Below are 19875 nucleotides of genomic sequence, written 5' to 3' on the forward strand. Positions count from 1 at the left end.
TAATTAACCCATATGTATTTAAACTGAAACATCTAAAAGCAACTCTGACTTTGGGGAATATTTTCCTACCCTTTGGTACTGTGATTGTGGGCACGTCACACATGATACTTTGAGACAGAGACATGAGACACTTTTAAACTCTAAATATGACAGCATTTTGTTTACTTAATTGCCTTGTTTTTTGCCATTCATCAAAACATTTGAACTCCTAGAATAACATATATTTACCCAAGTTCAAGGCAATCAGCTTATTTCATTGGTTTTGGGGACTGTGACTTGTTGACTGCCTTATACTATTACTTATACTGTGTTCCTGTATCTTGATTCATTGAAGGGAAATTAAGTTGTCACTAAAGTTGGCAGATGCATTCATTTTATAAATTCACTTACCTATAGGTTTCAGATTCTGATGACATTTTTCCCAAATGCAAGTATGATGATGTGAAAACTTAAAGCCATCATGAATTTTTGTATGTTTTATGTATACCAAAGGGTCACAGATGGTGGAAAGATTTGTTACCATGAGGTAGTGTAGCATTTTGTGATTATAAAATTAATCTGTCTCTAAATCTGTTTAAAGAGTTTTTGCCATCTAATGAGCAATATAAATTATTAATATTTTCATGTTCTTGGGGACATTCACAGTCATAATTTTACCAACACAGCTGTTTGACCTAGTGACATCATGTTTTGCATATTTTTGCATCTTAATGAGCTAGTCATTTAAAAGGTTACAAAGAAACCATAACTCATAAGTAATTAAATTATTTAGCAGAAGTAAGAGAAGATCTCCAGGCATAGGTCACTGTGGGAAGGAAAATTCATAGCAGTAGTCAGTTGCACCTGTTTGTTAGGTATGAGTAGAAGCTTTTCTCTAAGACTATGAAATGATACTTGCAAAAAATATCAGGATGTTTATAATGTGTTATGAACAGACACAAATGCACATCCCCAAAGAGTATATTTCCATGTTATGAAGTAAGTTTAAATACTCTCCATGCAATCATAAGCTTGGCTTACCACTTAAAGTTAATCATCATATCAAGATAGGAAAATTTTAGCATTATACTTTTCCCATTTTTTTCTTTTCTCATCAGCCCTTTCTCATAGAAAAACAATGATGACTAATATAGACATTTTAACTGCTTTTACTGAATTTTGATCTGGAATATCATACTAAAGGAACCATTAATATGAAAATATATTATGTAAGTATATTGTTATGAAATATGTGCTTACACAAAGCTTGGTAAATGGTGGCTGCTTATTATTTGTTGCATGAAACAAGTATTTAATAAATTATTAGTTCAATGAGTAATTTGGACTTCTTTTTTAGTACATCTTCATTCTAACATGTGGACTGTAGACCACAAGCAACCCATGATATTTTCTTGAAATTACAACAAAAATATTTTAAACATTTAATATTTTACTTTGAGAAACCAAAGGGAAGGATGGCATATTTTAAGATAGAGTAGTTTATATTCAATAATCGTTAAGCAAATTTTCCCACATGTTTTAAGAATGTGTTTGCATGGTGTATGATTATATCCAATTGATAAAATTTTGGAAAAAGAAACATGTGCCTACAGAGATGGGTAGTACTTTTGATACTTACATAATTTTATAACAGATTTTAGTAAGAAGCTAGCAAAAAGAATTTATTCCACACCTTAAGATGTAAATGCATAGTTAACATACTGAATAGTTAAGGATTTATAGGATAAATCAATATACATTTCTGCTTTCGATCATAATAAGGATGTATTTGTAGGGTTTCCTATATCTATTTATAGATTTTGATCTGTCATTGACTGGGCACCAGTTGTAAATCCTTCTTTTTACTTGAGTGTGTTAATGTGTGGGTGTATTATTTGTGTCATTTTATAAGAATGAGAATCAGAATCCAAAAAAAATTTCACAGAGCTGTACTATTAAATTTTTTGTCCTTGATAATTTATTTTAAGGTACTATTGTGTATATAGTACTTTCACAAATACATTAGTGATAATTAGAATATTTATTAAATTTAAACCTATAAAAAGTTAGAAACAGAGCAGGTGATAATATGGATAAGTGCAAAGTGGATGTTTTAAAATAAATAGCACTTGGATGACCTGAGATGTCAAAACTGAAGACAAGGGTGTGTGTTTGTCAATATATCCTTCATGTTTTACAGACTCCTAAGGGAACAAGGGGAGATACAATTTCACTTTTTCTGTGCCAAAACATTTTAATTATATCTTCTTCCAACTACAGCGGTTCAGTAACCAAGGAGCTGACATTGATGCATGTGTTGATAAAGCTGCAAACATTCAAAATGAGATTAACAAAGATTTTGAGCAAAGGGTGACAGCTAATTTTGCACAGTATTCTGCATCTAATTCAGACCAGCGTAATAATAGAATATTTTATAACTGTTTTGTTATTCAAAAGGACTTTTATAACACACTTATGTTTGTGAATGTCTTTATATCATGCACAAGAAATTATCTGTCCTATAGCTTAAAACTATTTGCATCCATATTGTAACCTTGAAACAATATTAAAGGAGAAAAGTCCTTTTATTGCAAGTTGTTTTGTGTGTCTGTGGGGGGGGGTGTAAATCATACTTTGTTTTTAGATCTCTTATTTGTCCTAATTAATCATGATCTAGAAATGATATAGAGATGACAAACATGTATTTTTCTGAAATTGCTTAGTATGCACTAATAAAATTGCCAAGAAAAGTTATATTCAATTTATTTAATTAATAAAACTGTAGTTTCTTTATGTTCTTGTGCTCCTTTGAGCACATTTCAGTGTATTTCTTTTCTCTTCTATTCCCTATTTGAAGGCAGCTGACAGTCTTCTTTCACTTTTCTTTTTCTTTGTGAAATTTTCTTTCTTTCTGTCTTTCTTTTTTTATCCACTCACTTCTCCATCTGCTTTCACTTTTGTTTGCTTGGGCCGTCTCTCATCCCAACTTGATAATGAGGAATGCAGTGTGACCCTGACCTCTATCAGCCCATGCATGACCTTCTGACTCTACCATATAACCTTTGACCTTCTCTTTGACAGCTTGATTAATTACCCTGTGTTATGATTTATGAGTAAGTGCTATGTAAAAATAATAGACAACAGGTGGTCCTCTGAAAACTTTTTGTAGAATGTTTTCTTTTGCTGACTAACTTGATGAGCTATTTGAAGTTGGAAACTTAACTGGGAAAATCTATGTTGGTCTTAGAATCATATTTTTATACCATAGTACATGAGATTAGAATTCAGACAGCTTCAAGTTAAAGCATATTCCTGATGTTACTAAATCTTAGGGTGCTATTACCTAAATGCATATTGAGAAGAAGCGCAAAGTGGAGTCAAGTGACATTCAGATGTTTCTGGCCCAGGTCACGTTTAGAGAAAACTACTGAAATAATGGAGGGGCATTTTTCAAGCTGAGCTGCAACTCCAACAACTATGTTTACTTAACACTTCACTAGTGACTTCTGATTGGTTGTCATGACCTCATCTCACTTTAGCACCTAAGATGTTGCAGCTGTAACATATGCATACCTTTTCTAGTGAAAACATACCTCTTTCACTACAGAATGGACCATGCCATGCTTACTCATTTTAACCATGGGTTTATGGATTAAAACATTTGATGTTCCATTTTCTTTGTGGATAAACACCTATCTTTCAATCCAAGCAAATAGGATACTGAACCTGAAAGAATATGATTGATCAGTGTACCTAAAATCATCTGTTACAGAGTTTTACTTGAACACCAAAATGAGTAGTTCCACTGGTCTTGGGATTTTAGTGTGGCTTCCTGACGTGGCACATGTGGTTTCCACTTTGGCAGGTTAATATCCAGAGCTGAGAACTTTAGGTGATTTGTTTTAAGCTACCAATAAGGAATTTGAAACAGAGTTTACCCTGCTTTGCATGTTTCTTTTAATTAGTGATCAGTTAACTTGGATAAACCTTTATATTTATGCAGTTTGATTTGGGGTCAAATGTACAGTTTGGTTTTGCTTTTAGGTTTTATCTGTTTACAAATTCTTCTTGATGAGTACAGTTCAGCACTGATTTCATCTTTCCAGCAAAGTTTCCTCTGCCTCTTTGTATTTGACATCAGTTGTCTATTTTATACCTCTGTGATCTAAGTAATTATTTGATTGATTTGATAAGTAAACTACGATTTATTAGAAAGTACATATAAGACGTCAAAGTGAAGAAGGAGCTTAAGGCCCATGAATTTTATATAAATCACAGCAAGTGTTGTATAAAATGCCATGTCTAGCACTAAACTCTTGAAGGCTTCTGATTAAGATCCTGTAATTTAGACCTTGTAAACACAGATCTAAAAATGAATTTACAGTTATAGCTACACAAGTATGGAAATGGAACTAAGATGGACTAAACTTTATTTTTTCCTATATTTCTTCTTGGTTGCTTTCTTGATATTCTACTTGACTATCAAAGTTGAGTTAATTATGATTTTATATATATATACATATATTATTTGTCTCACACTGTTAACTATTGGAATTGATTTTGGTACATCATGGCAAAAGAAGCCAGTTTTATGTATTTAAGGGGTAGGATGTTCAATAATTAGTTCCATCATTTTATCTTCTTAAAGATAATAGAGGTTTCCCATATGTATTTGAATGATCCAACCTCTCTCCTATTTTAAATGATTAAATATAAAAAGAATATTTCAACTTAAGGTTTAAGTCAAATTGTTTATGAGGGAAATAAAGCATAATTCTTTTATAATACCTTTATACCAGATTTTATAGTATAATTTTAGAAAACGGTACATTAATTAAGGTCACATTAGCAGCCTTTTACTTAGATTGTTGTATAATGATTGAATTCTTCAGAAAGAGTTACTACAAAAGTTGGTGTGTATTTTGGCATGTATTTTGATTTATAAAGAGTTTTTTACACTGTTCTATTTCAATATAATTATATATCCTTGGACTGTTTTACTTTCCTTGGTTCCTAGTTATCACGTATTAGTGTTGACATTGCAAAAAATGTATTATATAAAGGGATTTTGATATTATTATATATGACAGAAAAGAATGAAGGCATATTGTTTTCCTATGCTTGTATATATCAGTTAATGTATCAGGAAAACTACTTGAGAAGTACTAATTTGCTTTACAGAATAGCAATTGAACTTTCAGCACTTATTAAAAGTCAACACTTTTAAGAGTGTATTCATGAATATTTCTTGATTGCTGTTTAAAGTGGTAGTCTGAAACATTTAAAGGATAGTTTTTTATACTTTAAAAAATTATCTTTAAAAGTTGTATAAAGGAATTGCCATTTAGCAAAGCAAGTCATCAGTGGCTCTTTCCTGTAATCCTAACTACTCAGAAGAGTAATCATTTTTAAATAATTTAAGTATTTATGTGGAAACATTCATTGTTGATATCTAAATAATTCAAAAACCAGCCAAAAAATAAAAGAAATCCATATGATAAAAGTTTAATTTATGTTGCAGTGATTGAAAAATAGAATTATTTTTCTTTTGTTGATGTCTCAGTAAAAAAATTGACATTTTGCCTTTATGAAACTGAACAGTTACATAATCAATTATATAATCAATAACTTAGACAAATACTACTTCTTTGATGATTTATGTCTGTCTTTTTAATACTTACTTGTATTGGACACATCAAATTTCAGACTGTTTTTAAATTTATATAGGCACATCAACTTTTCAACATGTGACTTCTAAAATTCAAATACAAACTTCTTAAATAAGCTTGATATTATAAAAATACTATTTATAATGATTAAATCATATAGTATTATGATAGTTTTTAAAATTTCTGATGATTATAAACCTTGTTCAGGGATATGTTCTTTGTCTGGAAGTCATTCATTGTGCAAAGATGATGCTCATTATAGTGATTAAAGTCTATCTTATTACCTGAAGTTTAACAATTTTTAATTATCATTACATTATAGCAATTATCAGTATTTTCTTCTCTAAGAATTGTAAAGTTCTGTTTGGGGCTTGCTAATTCTGTGTGTGTGTGTGTGTGTGTGTGTATGTGTTTAAAGTTCAGTTTGCTCACAGAAGCAGGGAAGAAACATGACAAGATACCACTTACTCACAGTACAAAATTTAGAGAGGAGGCAATTTTCCTTTTGGCCTATGGTGACCTTTTTTGACTATGTTCCTTATACCAGAGACAGTGTACTGAATGCTTCCATTTCATCCTGTTTAGCAGAGTGCAACAGTGTTCTGTAGCTTACTTATGGTGGGAGGAGAAATTATAGCTGAAATTTGAGAAGGGCGTGAAAAGTTATAAGAGACACAAGGAAGAATGGTAGAACTTACTTCAAATGTGATTTTAATAACTAGTCAAGTGTGTCCAACTGTAGAAAATCACCAAGTGACAATCTGTCTACCTGACAGTGATCACAATGAATTACAAGACTTTTGAATAGCTTTACAGATTAGAATAAAGCAGGACCAAATAAAATATCTTTTGTTGGTAAAACTTTTGACTTGCCAGCTAAGAAACTTTAGCACACACAGACATGCACACACACACAAACACACTCACATTTTTTTCTTTTACTTTGAAGTAAAATGTTTAAAAGTTATGAGAAATATTTTATTAGCTCTTTACGAAAGGAGCATTTATCTAAAAGTTTTATTTGAACATCTGTTCATGAATGTGTGGTATTTTGTTAATCAGTTTGGTGTGTATTATTGCACAGTGTTCACATATGTTGGATGACTATATCTTAATTAATGGCCTTGATGCTAGTATCAGAATTTCAGTGTTCATGAAATTTTCCAAAGTAGTCATGGTTTTAGACAGTAATATCTGATTAGGGGTAAAATCTCAGTGAAGTTTGTGAAATAAACTTGAAAAAGAAAGAGTGTAACAGGTAGCATATTTAAAAATAACATAATTTATCCTGTGGTTTTGTTTCTGTTTTTGTTTTACAACTGCTATCCATTTTAAAAATTATAGTTTGTTTGGCAAGAAATAATTAAAATTGAATTTACAATAGAAGATTCTGTGATTATGGTTTTGAAAAACCATATTCTTTTTATTTTCGTGGCAATTTTATAAGCTTTGTTTTCTCTTACTCTTATTTTTTATTGTAATATTACATCTTTAAGAATGACCCTAAAGGATTTTATAAGGTTATAATTGGAAATCTTACAATACAACATTGAATAGAAAAGACAGATATATAATAGCTTCAAAAATTTGCATTGCTGATGCTTGTCATTGGCTATTGTTTATCCTTTTGTATTTCTTATGGTCAGGTTAGTCCACCAGTTAAAAAGTAAACATCAAAAGTTTTCTTAATTATAGCCATCAAAATGTTTGCCTAATTACAAATAAGTAGGACATGACCATATATGTTTTTAAAGCACTTAAAACTTTAGATGCTCAGATAGCTGTATTTTTAAACTTGATACTATTTGTTGCTAAAAAGAATTGGTGTGGTAGTTTGAAATGTTAAGTAAATTTCAAGATAAAAGCTACACGATTACCATGCATCATAGTATTGAACTCCTTTTATTTCTATGATTGTCAGTTTTTCTTGAAAGAAAAAAGGTGAATAATGATGCACAGGTAAACATTATAACATTACTGATAGTTTAGATATATAAATTCCTGGCATGTTAGACCAGACTTTTGCCTATTGCTTTTTTACTGTTGCAACAAATTAAAATGCCCACTGCAGGGCAACTGTAAAGAAAAAAAACTTGAAAATGCAGTTTAAATTACAGTCCTCAATTTTAAAATGATTATTTTCTCAAATAATATACTATAAACATTAATATTCTTTGAAAGTCTACTTATTGTATTATATTTATTTTGGTAAATTTCACATTTTTCCAAGTTAAAATTCAAAATCTTAGTTACAATTATAACTTGTTTTACAGATGTTTATTTATATATGTATGTAATAAAGACAATTTATGGCTTTTTACTGTAAAATTTAAAGCTAAATTCTTCCTAAAAATATTTTAGTTAAAATACAACTATATTAAATTTTTTCCTCTGAGATTTCAGTAACATTTTTATTGCGTGAAATTAGTCTAACATTAACTTGCATCACTTTCTTTCATTTCACAACAGGAAGGATATGGAGTAATAGTACTAAATCCCAATGAAAACTACATTGAAGTAGAAAAACCAAAAATGCATGTACAATCATCCTCCGATAGTTCAGATGAACCAGCAGAAAAGCGGGAAAGAAAAGATAAAGTGTCCAAAGAAACAAAGAAGCGACGTGATTTCTATGAGAAGTATCGTAACCCCCAAAGAGAAAAAGAAATGATGCACTTGTATATCAGAGTAAGCTAGAATACTGCTTTTCTTCATTCTTTCCTTTTCTTTATTCATTATCTCATATAAATATGGATTCTGTTTTAAAGAAGCTATTCTTTAGTTGTTAGCCATTTATTCTCTCTAGCTCTCCATATTGATGAATTTTTTTTATTTAAAATGATCATTTGATTTTAGTGTGATGTTTTATAAAAGTCACAAATGCAAATACTATTTTCTTTTGCACTTCTTCAAGAAAGGCTTTCTAAAGTAATGTTAATTTGATATGTGAAGAGAGAAGGAAAAAAAACTTTTTAATCCAACATGCCATTTCTTTAAAGTCTTAAACTGTTGTTTTCTGTAAGCATAATAATTTTACATATACTACCTGCAGAATTAATAATGCATTGTGCCAACTAGTCTTTATCTTGGTTGTAAATATTACTAGATAAACGCATCATTTTCCCAAGAGCAGCTGTCTGTCCATAGTATTTCAGCCTAATTTCTGATGACAATGGGAAGAGGAGTGATTAATATCCTGATAAGTAGTTACGTTAAAATAGTTTAGGGATAGTGTAATGAGAGGACTCTTGTCCTTTGCTCTGGTCTTCCCTAGCGAGCCTTTACACTCTATAATGCTAACAGCATGATATTATTATAGCAGTACTGTTCCAGAGCATCCAGTTCTGTAGGGGGTACAAACAGTTGTATTTATGCTTTGTAATATATGGTATATTATATACATGAGACAAATTCACAAAATTTTCATAGCCTATTTAATGGATACTTGAATTTAATTTAAGAGTAAAGTATGTGAAAATGCTGCTGAGTGAAGTAAGATAGTAAATTGATATGTTCTTCAATATGGACAGTTTAGACCATTTAAACAGATAACTTAATATTTGTAAATGACACTAAAATTGTGACACTTCAGAATGTTTTACTTCAGCTATTTTTACATCTATTTTTAAAGATTATTAACATGTTTCATATCACCTTTAAAATGAAATGCATGACTTCAAGTTTTTATTGTCTTTATTACATGTCAATTTATGGCAAAAATGAGCCTCTTTTTTAAATTGTACTTCAGATACTCAGTGCATTTAATTTTAGACAAATTCACAAGTTCTCTCAAAATGTATCCTGACCAAGAATTCCCAGAATATTTCATTCAGTGAGTCAAATAAGAGTTGGATTCTTATATTTTAATTTTTTAAAACCATCTCCCTATTTAATAATTATTTCAGAAAATATTGAGAAAAAATGAATCAATAAATAAGCTACAAGTGAACCTATATTAAACCTTTCTGCATCAGGGTATGTTGTTACATTTTTTTGTCCATTTCCAAGATTCCCACTGTGTCATCCAGTTTTTGAACCACTAGTTTTAAGATAATATTACATTTTTAATAAATTATTTTTAATGTTCAGCTTCCAGAAATAAGTTTTGTTGTTTTTGAGATATACAATCATGAAGAATATTTATGTGACTACATGTAAAAAAAAGTGATTTAGTATATTTTATTTCTTCTTAAAAATCTTTTATCCACCTTTCCTATTGAGGTGCATAAGCATTTATCTCCAACATCTCCCTTTAGATTTATTTCTTCCATTCTATTTTCTTTGTTTTATTATCATTGCTTTGATTTTTCCTTTTGTTATCCTTTATGTGTGCATTTGCTTTGTCTTCTTTTTTGCATTTGCCTTATTAAGTCTTGTATCTATTTTGTTCTTATACTAGTTACAAAGTTTTTTACATTGGCTCAATAAGATTGTCTCTCTTTCCTTTCCTTTTTTTTTTTATTTTTACATTTCTTCCTTTTACATTTCTGCCATTTTTTATTCTCATGTCTTTCTTTTTCTTTCCTGCCCCATTTTATCACTCCAGATCCCCATGGAAAGAACTAAATATAAAATAAGCCCATCTAGATATGATAGATTTAACTAATGAAACCTTTTTTAAAAATAAATACCTATTTTTTAAAAAATCTGGAATTGAACAAGGAATAGCACAGGTGTGCTGAATCCCTTAGCTCTAAAAGGTAAAACTGTCCAGCAGCAAAGGGAAAAACTGAGGTAAATTTCACTGACTCAAGAAATAACTTTTTCTATATATGCTGCAGTTTTATATTCAGGATATGAAATACTGTAATGGAGATAAATTTACTTTCATTTATATACTTCTTGATCATTTATGTTTTGAAATTCTCATCTGTCCTTTACAATAACCCAGTAACTAGAGGGATCGAGTCATTGTATTCACTTCATAGTCAAGGAAATGTTTATGTAATAATATCACATAGCTAATAAATGATAGAAATAAGTGTTGAAATTGTATTACTTTTGTTTTTTTGTCCCCTTTCCACTTTAGCATGTTATTCCATCAGAGAAAAAAGAATGTATCTAAAATATGAAAATTAAACCACATATGACTTAGTAACATTTGGTAACAAAGGACAAACATCTATTTTGGAGCAGTTATAAACCATACTTATCTCTATATTCTCTCTTAATGAGATTACTAATGTTGATACATATTTGTAGATGAGGGAACTGTACGTCAAAACTTTTAGCATTTTTCTCATGGCCACGTAACTCAATATGAGCTATCAGGGCAAGTATTTAGTCTGTTTGCTCAATTCTATATCTTTCATCCTAGAATACACAGTTCCTAATAAACATTTGATAAACATTCGTAGAATGGCACCTTCATAGAAAATATGGTAGTAGACCCTTAAAATCCTAAACTAGAGCCAGGTATCAGTGGCTCATTCTTATAATCTTACCTACTCGGGAGGTTGAGATCTGAGAATCATGGTTCAAAGCTAGCCCAGGCAGAAAAATCAGTGAGATTCTTATCTCCAATTAAGTACCAAAGAGCTGGAAGTAGAGCTGTGGCTCAAGAGGTAGAGCACCAGCCTTGAGGAGAAAAGCTTAGGTAAAGCTCAGACCCTGAGTTCAAGCCTCAGGACTGGCACAGAATATGAAATTCTACTTCTTACATTTTGATATTTTAGTATTTTATTATTATTAAGTATTCATACAAATGAGTTATAATTCTGTAATACAGGTAATGAGTACAATGCTTCTTGTTCAATGTCAACTCTTCCTTTGTTCTTCCCCTATGTTTCACCTCTTGTCTCTACACTCAAGTTACATAGTTTACTTTTTATATAATGTACATTGAATAATGACTATATTTGCTCACCCTTCCTCCTTCCATTTCTCGACATGCCCTAGTTTTCCCACTTCCCCATACTGTCCATGTTTCCTCTTCCTAGTATTCATTTTGATAAACAGTACTTTAGTTATTCAGAGGAATTTCCCCTTTGAATTCCTCCTCTGAACATACCTTCTTTTAGTCAGTTTGTGTGTTAATGCAGTGAACCCTTCACACATCATACATAGTTGTATTTGACATTTGAGAGAAAGCATATAGTGTTTGTCTCTTCCAACTTGGCTTACCTCACTTAACATGATTTGTTCTAGCTCCATTATCTCCCTGCAAATGACATTAGTCTTTTTAATGGATGAGTGAATTTCTATTGTGTATATGCACCACACTTTCTTGATCTACTCATACCTTCTAGTGCTCCGGGTAGTCTATAACTTGGCTATTTGAATAGTGTAGCAATGAACATGGATGGTCAAGTGTTGTTACCTATCCTGACTTGTAATCTCTAGATAGATGCCCAAGAGTGGTATCACTGTATCTTAGGGTAGTTCTTTTTATCCCCTCAGGGAAAGCTTTACTTGTATGTGTATTGCATTCATTCTTGCTCTATCACTGCTTTCCTTACATGGTCTTTCAGTACTCAGTCTCAACAACTCTTATTAATTTTTTAAAATTGTATTGTTGGGATAGTATATAGAGGGGTTACAGTTACATTTGTTAGGTAGTAGGTGTATTTCTTCTCACACATTGATACACCTCACTTTTTGTCCCTGTTTCCCTCCCTAGCCACCTCCCAATCATCTTGTTTTCCTCCTCCCCTTCCCTATTTCAAATAAACAAATCAATGTATATTCAATATATTGTTTTCCTCATTTGTAATAATTAGTACACATCTCGGACTTTCCTAGCAGAGGATTACAAAAGCTTAAAACCTATGTATATAATGTCATATATGGGATGAGACTAAATGAAGTGAACTATAGGATATATAAACAAGAGGTTTATCTTGTATGATTGTTGTTCTTAATGTACTATGTTGTTTCTCTTTTTTTTTTTTTGCCCTTAATGTTCATCTCATGTTGTTACAGTATCTTAGGGTAGTTCTATATTTTGTTCTTTGAAGAATCTTCACATCACCTTCCAAGGTGATTATACTACTTTACATTCTCACCAACAATGAGAATGGGTTTTTGTTCCCCCATATCCCAGCCAGCATTTGTTATTGTTCAAATTCTTCATGTTGGCCAGTCTCACTGGGATGAGATAAAATCTCAAAGTTGTTTTGATTTGCATTTTTTTATGACCTGGGAAATGAAGCCTTTTCTCATGTGTTTATTGGCCATTCTTCCTTCTTCTTCTGAGAAGTCTGTATTTAGCTCCTTTGCTCCCCCCCCCAACCTAGTACACTTTTAAAAAAAAGAGTCCTACCTTACTAAAAATATTTTCTCTAAAGAAATATTCAAACTAAAACAAACAAGCAAACAAACAAAATCCCTACATTGTGGATCTCCTACTCCTTTCAATGGCTCAGATTATGCTCTAAAACTCAATGAAATATTTCATTAGATAGTGTAGTTAATATGGGTTTATTTGAAAAGTTGATTGAACTATATACTTTCTTCTGAATATATTAGCTTTTTCCCTGTTTACTATGTCATCATAGTGCTAAGTTTAAGGATAAATGGGAATATTTCATCCTGACCAAATGCAACTGTGTTGTAAATGTTTATTATGTATGCTTGTACTTTATAGAATGTATAACTTTACATCCTGTTCATCCCCCAATCCACATTCCATCAACATTGAAGTGCCCAGCTGAAATACCACCCATTCCTCTCATTATAACCTATTTCCTATTCTCATGAATAGGAATAAATTATAGTTTGCTAATTTACATGGAATGTATTATTTACTATCTTGTGCTATTATTTTTGTTTTATCTCATAATTTTATTAATGCTATAAGTTTATCTGTCATATTTTCACTAAATCTCCTTGTAATTCTCCAAATCTTGCTTTGGTTTTGCATTGCATGTTGATCCATAACTATAAGTAGATAGAGCCACTTTTTGCAGTAGTGCAGTGAATGTTGTCAGGGAGTTAGAAACTGATTCTAACTCCCTGGGGAAGAGACAAAAGCAAGAAAACTAGGGGTTGCTTTAGAGATAACAGATAAATGAACTCAAAAGGATAGAGATGATTCATTGTCAAATTGATGCCTAAAAGGTGAAAGATATGGAAAAAGATTAGTTAATAAAAGTTGGTACAGTAAAGCTAGAATATAACAAAATGACTTTATGCTGAATTGACATTGGTTGGAGTGACTTGTACATCTCATCCTAAGATTTTTGTAATGATCCATGCTGTAGAAAGTAAGACAAGGGTTGAGACTGGCTTTTAAAGGAAAACAAAAACAGAAAAAAAGCAAGGCACAGGTGGCTCACCCTTGTACTTCCAGCTACTCAGGAGGCTGAGGTCTGAAGATTACGGTTTGAGGCCTGTAATGCTAGCCAGGGCAGAAATTACTCACAAAAAGTGAGAAGTGCTAACTTTGAATGGATCAAAGACCTGGAGGTAAAAGCTGACACTCTGAAAACTTTACAAGAAGGAATAGGAGATACACTAGGCCTCCTTGGCACAGGTCGAAACTTTCTTAATAAGGACCAAAAATCACAACAAATCAGAGAAAGGCTGGATAAGTGGGACTGCATTAAACTGCAGAGCTTTTGTATGGCAAAAGACATAGCTAGTAAATTAATTAGGAAGCCTACAGAGTGGGAGAAGATCTTCACCAACCATACAGCAGACAAAGGCCTCATATCTAAAATATATCAACAGCTCAAAAAAATTGAATCACTCCAAAACTAATCTGCAAAGAAACAACCATCCCATTAAAAAATGGGCCAAAGACTTAAAGAGAGTCTTCTCTGAACAAGAAACAAAAATGGCCTATAGACACATGAAGAAATGCTCAACACCTCTGGTCATAAAAGAAATGCAAATCAAAACAACTCTAAGATTCCACCTCACTCCAGCTAGAATGGCCAGGATCAGGAAAAGAATAACAACAGATGCTGGAGGGGATGTGGCCAGGAGGGATCACTACTACACTGTTGATGGGAGTGCAAACTCATTCAACCACTATAGAAAGCAGTATGGTAGTGCCTCAAAAGGCTAAACATAGAGCTCTCCTATGACCCAGCAATTCCACTACTTGGCATTTACCCATCCATCCAGAAACAAGGACATACTAAATCCACTAGCACAACTATGTTCATTGCAGCATTATTCACCATAGCAAAGATATGGAACCAACCTAGATGTCCCTCAGCTGATGAGTGGATCAACAAGTTGTGGTATTTGTACACAATGGAATTCTATCCTGCTGTCAGAAAGAATGACATCGCCCCATTTGTTAGGAAATGGAAAGACTTAGAAAAGATCATATAGTGAAGTAAGCCAGACTCAAAGGAACTTAGGCTCAATGGTTTCCCTCATTTGTCATAATCAGTAGAAACCTTGGGCTCTCCTAGCAGAGATTTGCAATAGAGCAAAATCTTGATACATAAGGCCATATAGTATGAAGCTAATTGAAAGGACCTCCAGGATATTGAAACAAAAGCCATATAATGAATGATTGTTGTCCTTAATGTACTATGTTATCTCTCATCTCTTTTGCTGTCCCTTGGTTATCTCATATTGTTACAGTATCTCACTTTGTTATCTGATATATTGGATATATTTGTATTTGGTTATTTGAAATTGGATAGGGAAGGGGGGAAAACCAAGATGGGGGCATGGAGGGAAGGTAATGGGGACCAAGACATGTGAAAGGGTATCAATGTATGTGAATTAATGCACCTTCTATCTGGCAAATATCATGTAACCCTTTTATTAATTACAATAAAAATATTTTTTAAAAAGTGAGAAGTGCGGGGCCGGGATTTTGGCCTAGTGGTTAAAGTACTTGCCTAGCATGCATGAAGACCCAGGTTTGATTCCTCGGTACCACATACATAGAAAAAAGTCGGAAGTGGTGCTGAGGCTCAAGTGGTAGAGCTCTAGCCTTGAGAAAGTCCAAGGACAGTGCTCAGGCCCTGAGCTCAAGCCCAGGACTGGCAAAAAAAAAAAAAAAAAAGTGAGAAGTGCTAACAAAGAGGCTTAGGGAGCCTAATCTCTGAGCTGACATCCATCAAAATGATTGCTCCTTAATAGGCAAGGTATTTGTTGTCTAATTTTATTATGACTAATTTTAAGCATATATTAGAATCCTTGTAGTTGTTAAGAACTTCCATAAACAAAAGATTTATTTAAAAAAAACATGTAACTTTGATTTTTTTTTTAATTCAATGAGGTTAGTGAGGGTTCCATGTCATGTTGTCATTTCTTCTTTTTTTATTTTTTTCTTCTGCACTGGTGACACTGGAATCATTTGATCTTATGTTTTGGCAACCGTGTTTAATTTATTTTCATTTGTAAACTATGTGTAATCCCTCTATTTTCCTTGCAAAATGCTTGGGACTGAAAGTCTTCTAGATTTAGAAGTTTGGGGGATTTTGAAATACTTGTACAGATTACCAGTTTGAGATTCTATAATATAAAATTTTGAAGTTCTTCAGAATTCAACCTACTTTGAGCAGTGACTAAACTATATGATGAATTCTTTAAATTTTCTTTTTCTTATGTCTATTAAAAAACATTATTCTCTCAAATTTATGCTAATATCTATTATACAAAGGCAGATATAAAGAAAAATCCATATGTAAAACTTTAAGATTAGTCAAGTGTATTTTTCTTACTAAATGAGTATAAATATATATGACTAACAAGTGGATTATGTAGCACGTTTCTGATGCATTAGGAGTAGATCATGAGAGATCAGAGTACTTATTCTTTTATGTGGCAACTTCTCTTAACTATGAAATAATATACTTGCTAGCATATATTATGGCTTGTTAAGGGGATTGATTTGGCCTAGGCAATAAATATCACGTCAGACATGCCTGGCAGGAAAACCTGCTTAATATGTTTTGTAATAAGATGGAATTTTTTGTTCTTGAAAACATCTGCCAAGTGAATTCAAGAGTGAAGACAGAAAATGTCATCAATTTAGTGGTAATCCTATAAATTTAGTTTCTTTTTGAGCAACACATATCAAGACACACAAAATTCCCAGTGTTAATCACCACTGGTTATAGTACTTTATAAAATGATGAAACAAAAACATTTTATTTTTATATAATGTGTTAATTAATTCATAATGAATTTTAATATTTCGACTGATAAAATTTTAACAAGCATCTTGCCAACAAATCATTTCTTAAAGCATCTGTTTTTTAATGTGTTGGGCTGAGAACTGAGTCAAATGGCTAAATATGTACATATATTCTTTAAAAAAAAAAACATGTTTTCACCCCTGTAACTATGTTTATACTATTTTTACCCCTTGGGCCACCAAGGGCTGCTCCTGTGGCTTTTGCTTGTCTTAGAAACTGCTTCAATCACATCATATCTTTATCTTGGAAATCATTTAAAATATACCTAGAAAATGAAGGAAAACTTAGCTGTAGCTCAGTGAGCCATACAAAAACATTATTTGTTTTCTGGGGGTTTTGTTTGTTTCAAGTTGTGTTTTTTTTTTATAGGAGAGAGAGAAAGAGAGAGAGAGAAAGAGAGAAAGAGAGAGAGAGAGAGAGAGAGAGAGAGAGAGAGAGAGAGAGAGAGAGAGAGAGAGAGGCGCACATGTGCACACATGTGCACACGCACCTCCATTTTGGTGCTTCAGGGCCTAGGCAGTGTCTTTAGCCTTTGCACTGTAGGCTGGTGCTCCTACTTGATACAAAGCATTTATTTATTTATTTATTTATTTATTTATTTATTTATTGTTTCGGTGCTTAATTAGAGATGAAAGTCTCATAGAATTGCCTGCTTGAACTGGCTTCAAACCATGATCCTAAGATCTCAGTATCCTTAATAGCTAAGATTACCATGTATGAGCCACCAATGCCTATATTCTAAGGCATTTCTAAAACATCAAATCAACTTAAATCCTGTAATCATTGAAGGCATATGTGACAATTATTTTCTTGTTGGTTTAATTGAATATATAACATTCAGAACCACAACATTTCAGACAATGAATGTATAGATATGAAATACAGTATTCAATAGACAAAAATTTTAATTCATCACTTCCACTTAATATAATTAAAGTACCTATCTTACATTTTTTTTTGCCAGTCCTGGGGATTGAACTCAGGGCCTAGGCACTGTCCTTGGACACTTTTTGCTCAAGGCTAGCACTCTGCCACTTGAACCATAGCACCACTTCCAGCTTTTTCTGTCTATGTGGTCCTGAGGAATTGAACCCAGGGCGTTATGCATTCTAGACGAGCACTCTATTACTAGGCTACATTCCTGGCCCCACTTCCTTACCATTGTATGCATAAAAAGTTGAGTGATAATCATGTATGTAAAGTACATGTGATCTTTAAGACCAATGATAGTATTTCTCAATTTGGAAATCAGTGGAGAAAGAATCATTTCTGAAGATTGTAACTTTCTGGATGTTTTCTCTAATATCAACCAATTCTCTAATACAATTGGATGACATAATACAATTCAATTCTGAAATTATTTGCCAAACTTAGCATAAAGCCATGAGTTAGTGTTCAGTAAGATTGCCCCATTTCAGACACCTGTCACAATTCCTGATATTGCAATGCATACTGACTGATTGGACATAAATTAGGGTTCACCATAAGCCCTTCCTCAGGTTTAATAACTTGTTAAGATCAAAGTTGTTAAAATACTCAAGCTTATTGTTTTCTTAGAAAAAAATCAACTCAGGTACAACTAAATGGATAAGAAACATAATGTGAGGAGGGTGTTTTGCTAAGAAGTGTTTTCTTGATGTGTGCCACCTCTGAACAACAAATCCATGTGCTCACTAACACACCTGGAAATTCCACTTTCTCGATGTCAGTAGGTGAATCCAAAGGCTCTCCTCATCCCCATCCTCAGACTATACAGGCCCATGTCCTAAAATGTCAGTGGTGCATTATTATGATTAACTAAAGACAACCTTGTGACTTGGAACAAACTCCAAAATTTTAATACCTCTCTTCCAGCAACCAAAGATAAAGACCAAATATATTTTTGTAACTTACTGAGTCATTCCAAAAACAGTCCCTGGGTCTTACACTTCCCAACTATGACTCACTGAGCAGTACTTTAGAGGAATCAGACAAAAGGAAATCAAAACATAGTAGAAAGCAAACTGGAATGCATACTTCCTGCATGCTTACTCAAAACTTGTCTCAAAAGGGCAAGATTTGAGTGTTTATAGTTTTTCTCTCTCAGATGTTCTAATCTAGTCAACTCTTCCTGTGGGAAAGAAAGAGTAAAGGATGAGGAGAGAAAGGATGGGTGGTACTCTAGTCCATGTATGTCCTCATGAAGCTACAAGAGTGGTTCTCATCTGATAAGTGCCTAGTAACAACACAATTATTGCTATTTACTTTTCTAACTACTCAAGAAAACAGTATTAAAATATCATCTTTCATTATTTGCTAACATGTTTAATTTCTTTATTATATGATTTTCATTTTTTTAAAAAAGCTACAATTAAACCTGGTTAAAAAGTAGCCACATCATTTAGTTTAAAACACTAAAAGAACCATGATTTTATTTTAAATTGGCACAATCTTTGTATTTTTTGTGTTCCTTAATCCAAAAGCCAAGTAAAAACCATGGATTGTTCCATAAAAAATTGATAAATAATATTTATTTGCATGGTCATAGAGAGCAAAAAGGATATATATGACATATAACTTGCCCTATGCAACTTTCCCTGTGTTATTGACTAGAATGGGATTAAAACAGTTGTTATACTGAAGTGTGTTCATACCCAAGAAGTGAATACATTGTGTAAAAACTCAGTTAATTGCCATTATTATTAAATGCTTTGGTAAAATAAACTAGTAATAAAAATGTAAGAACATAAAAGAAAAAATTCAGTAAGATAATTGAAACTTTGGATTTTTATGCAGGGAAAGTAGCAAAGTTATATTCTAATCAAGTTTTAGAAGAAGTTGAACTATTTGGAGTGGGAAATCTGCCATATAGAACAGAAACTTTGGAATTTGGGAGTTTAAAAAAATCATAAGAATAGGAATGCTGGCTGCAGGTGGCTTATACCTGTAATCCTAGCTACTCAGGAGACTGAGATCTGAGGATCAAGGTTTAAAGTTAGCCCAGGCTGATTCTAATCTCTCAAAAACTGGAAGTGGCACTGTGACCCAAGTAGGAGAGTACTATCCTTGAGCACAAAAAGAAAACACCCCCAGGCCCTGAGTTCAAGACCAACCAAAAAAAGGCATATGGCCCAGGCGTT

At 32.4% G+C, this 19875-nt stretch overlaps 1 protein-coding gene across 8 annotated transcripts in view; it reads left to right on the forward strand.

Moving 5' to 3' along the window:
• Positions 1–19875, forward strand: part of Arb2a (ARB2 cotranscriptional regulator A) — a 391209-nt gene that overhangs the window by 152321 nt on the left and 219013 nt on the right. For 7 of the 8 annotated variants that reach the window (XM_090331618.1, XM_090331624.1, XM_090331622.1 and 4 more), the window contains one exon: positions 8118–8336. The exons of the other annotated variant lie outside the window; for it this stretch is intronic. In XM_090331618.1, coding sequence (XP_090187744.1) covers positions 8118–8336 — 219 coding nt within the window. The remainder of the gene's footprint in view (positions 1–8117; positions 8337–19875) is intronic. 8 annotated transcript variants of the gene reach the window in all.

This window comes from Megascapheus bottae, chromosome 4 (assembly GCF_031878675.1).
Source record: "Megascapheus bottae isolate mThoBot1 chromosome 4, mThoBot2.hap1, whole genome shotgun sequence".
In the NCBI taxonomy this organism is placed as follows: Eukaryota; Metazoa; Chordata; class Mammalia; order Rodentia; family Geomyidae; genus Megascapheus; species Megascapheus bottae.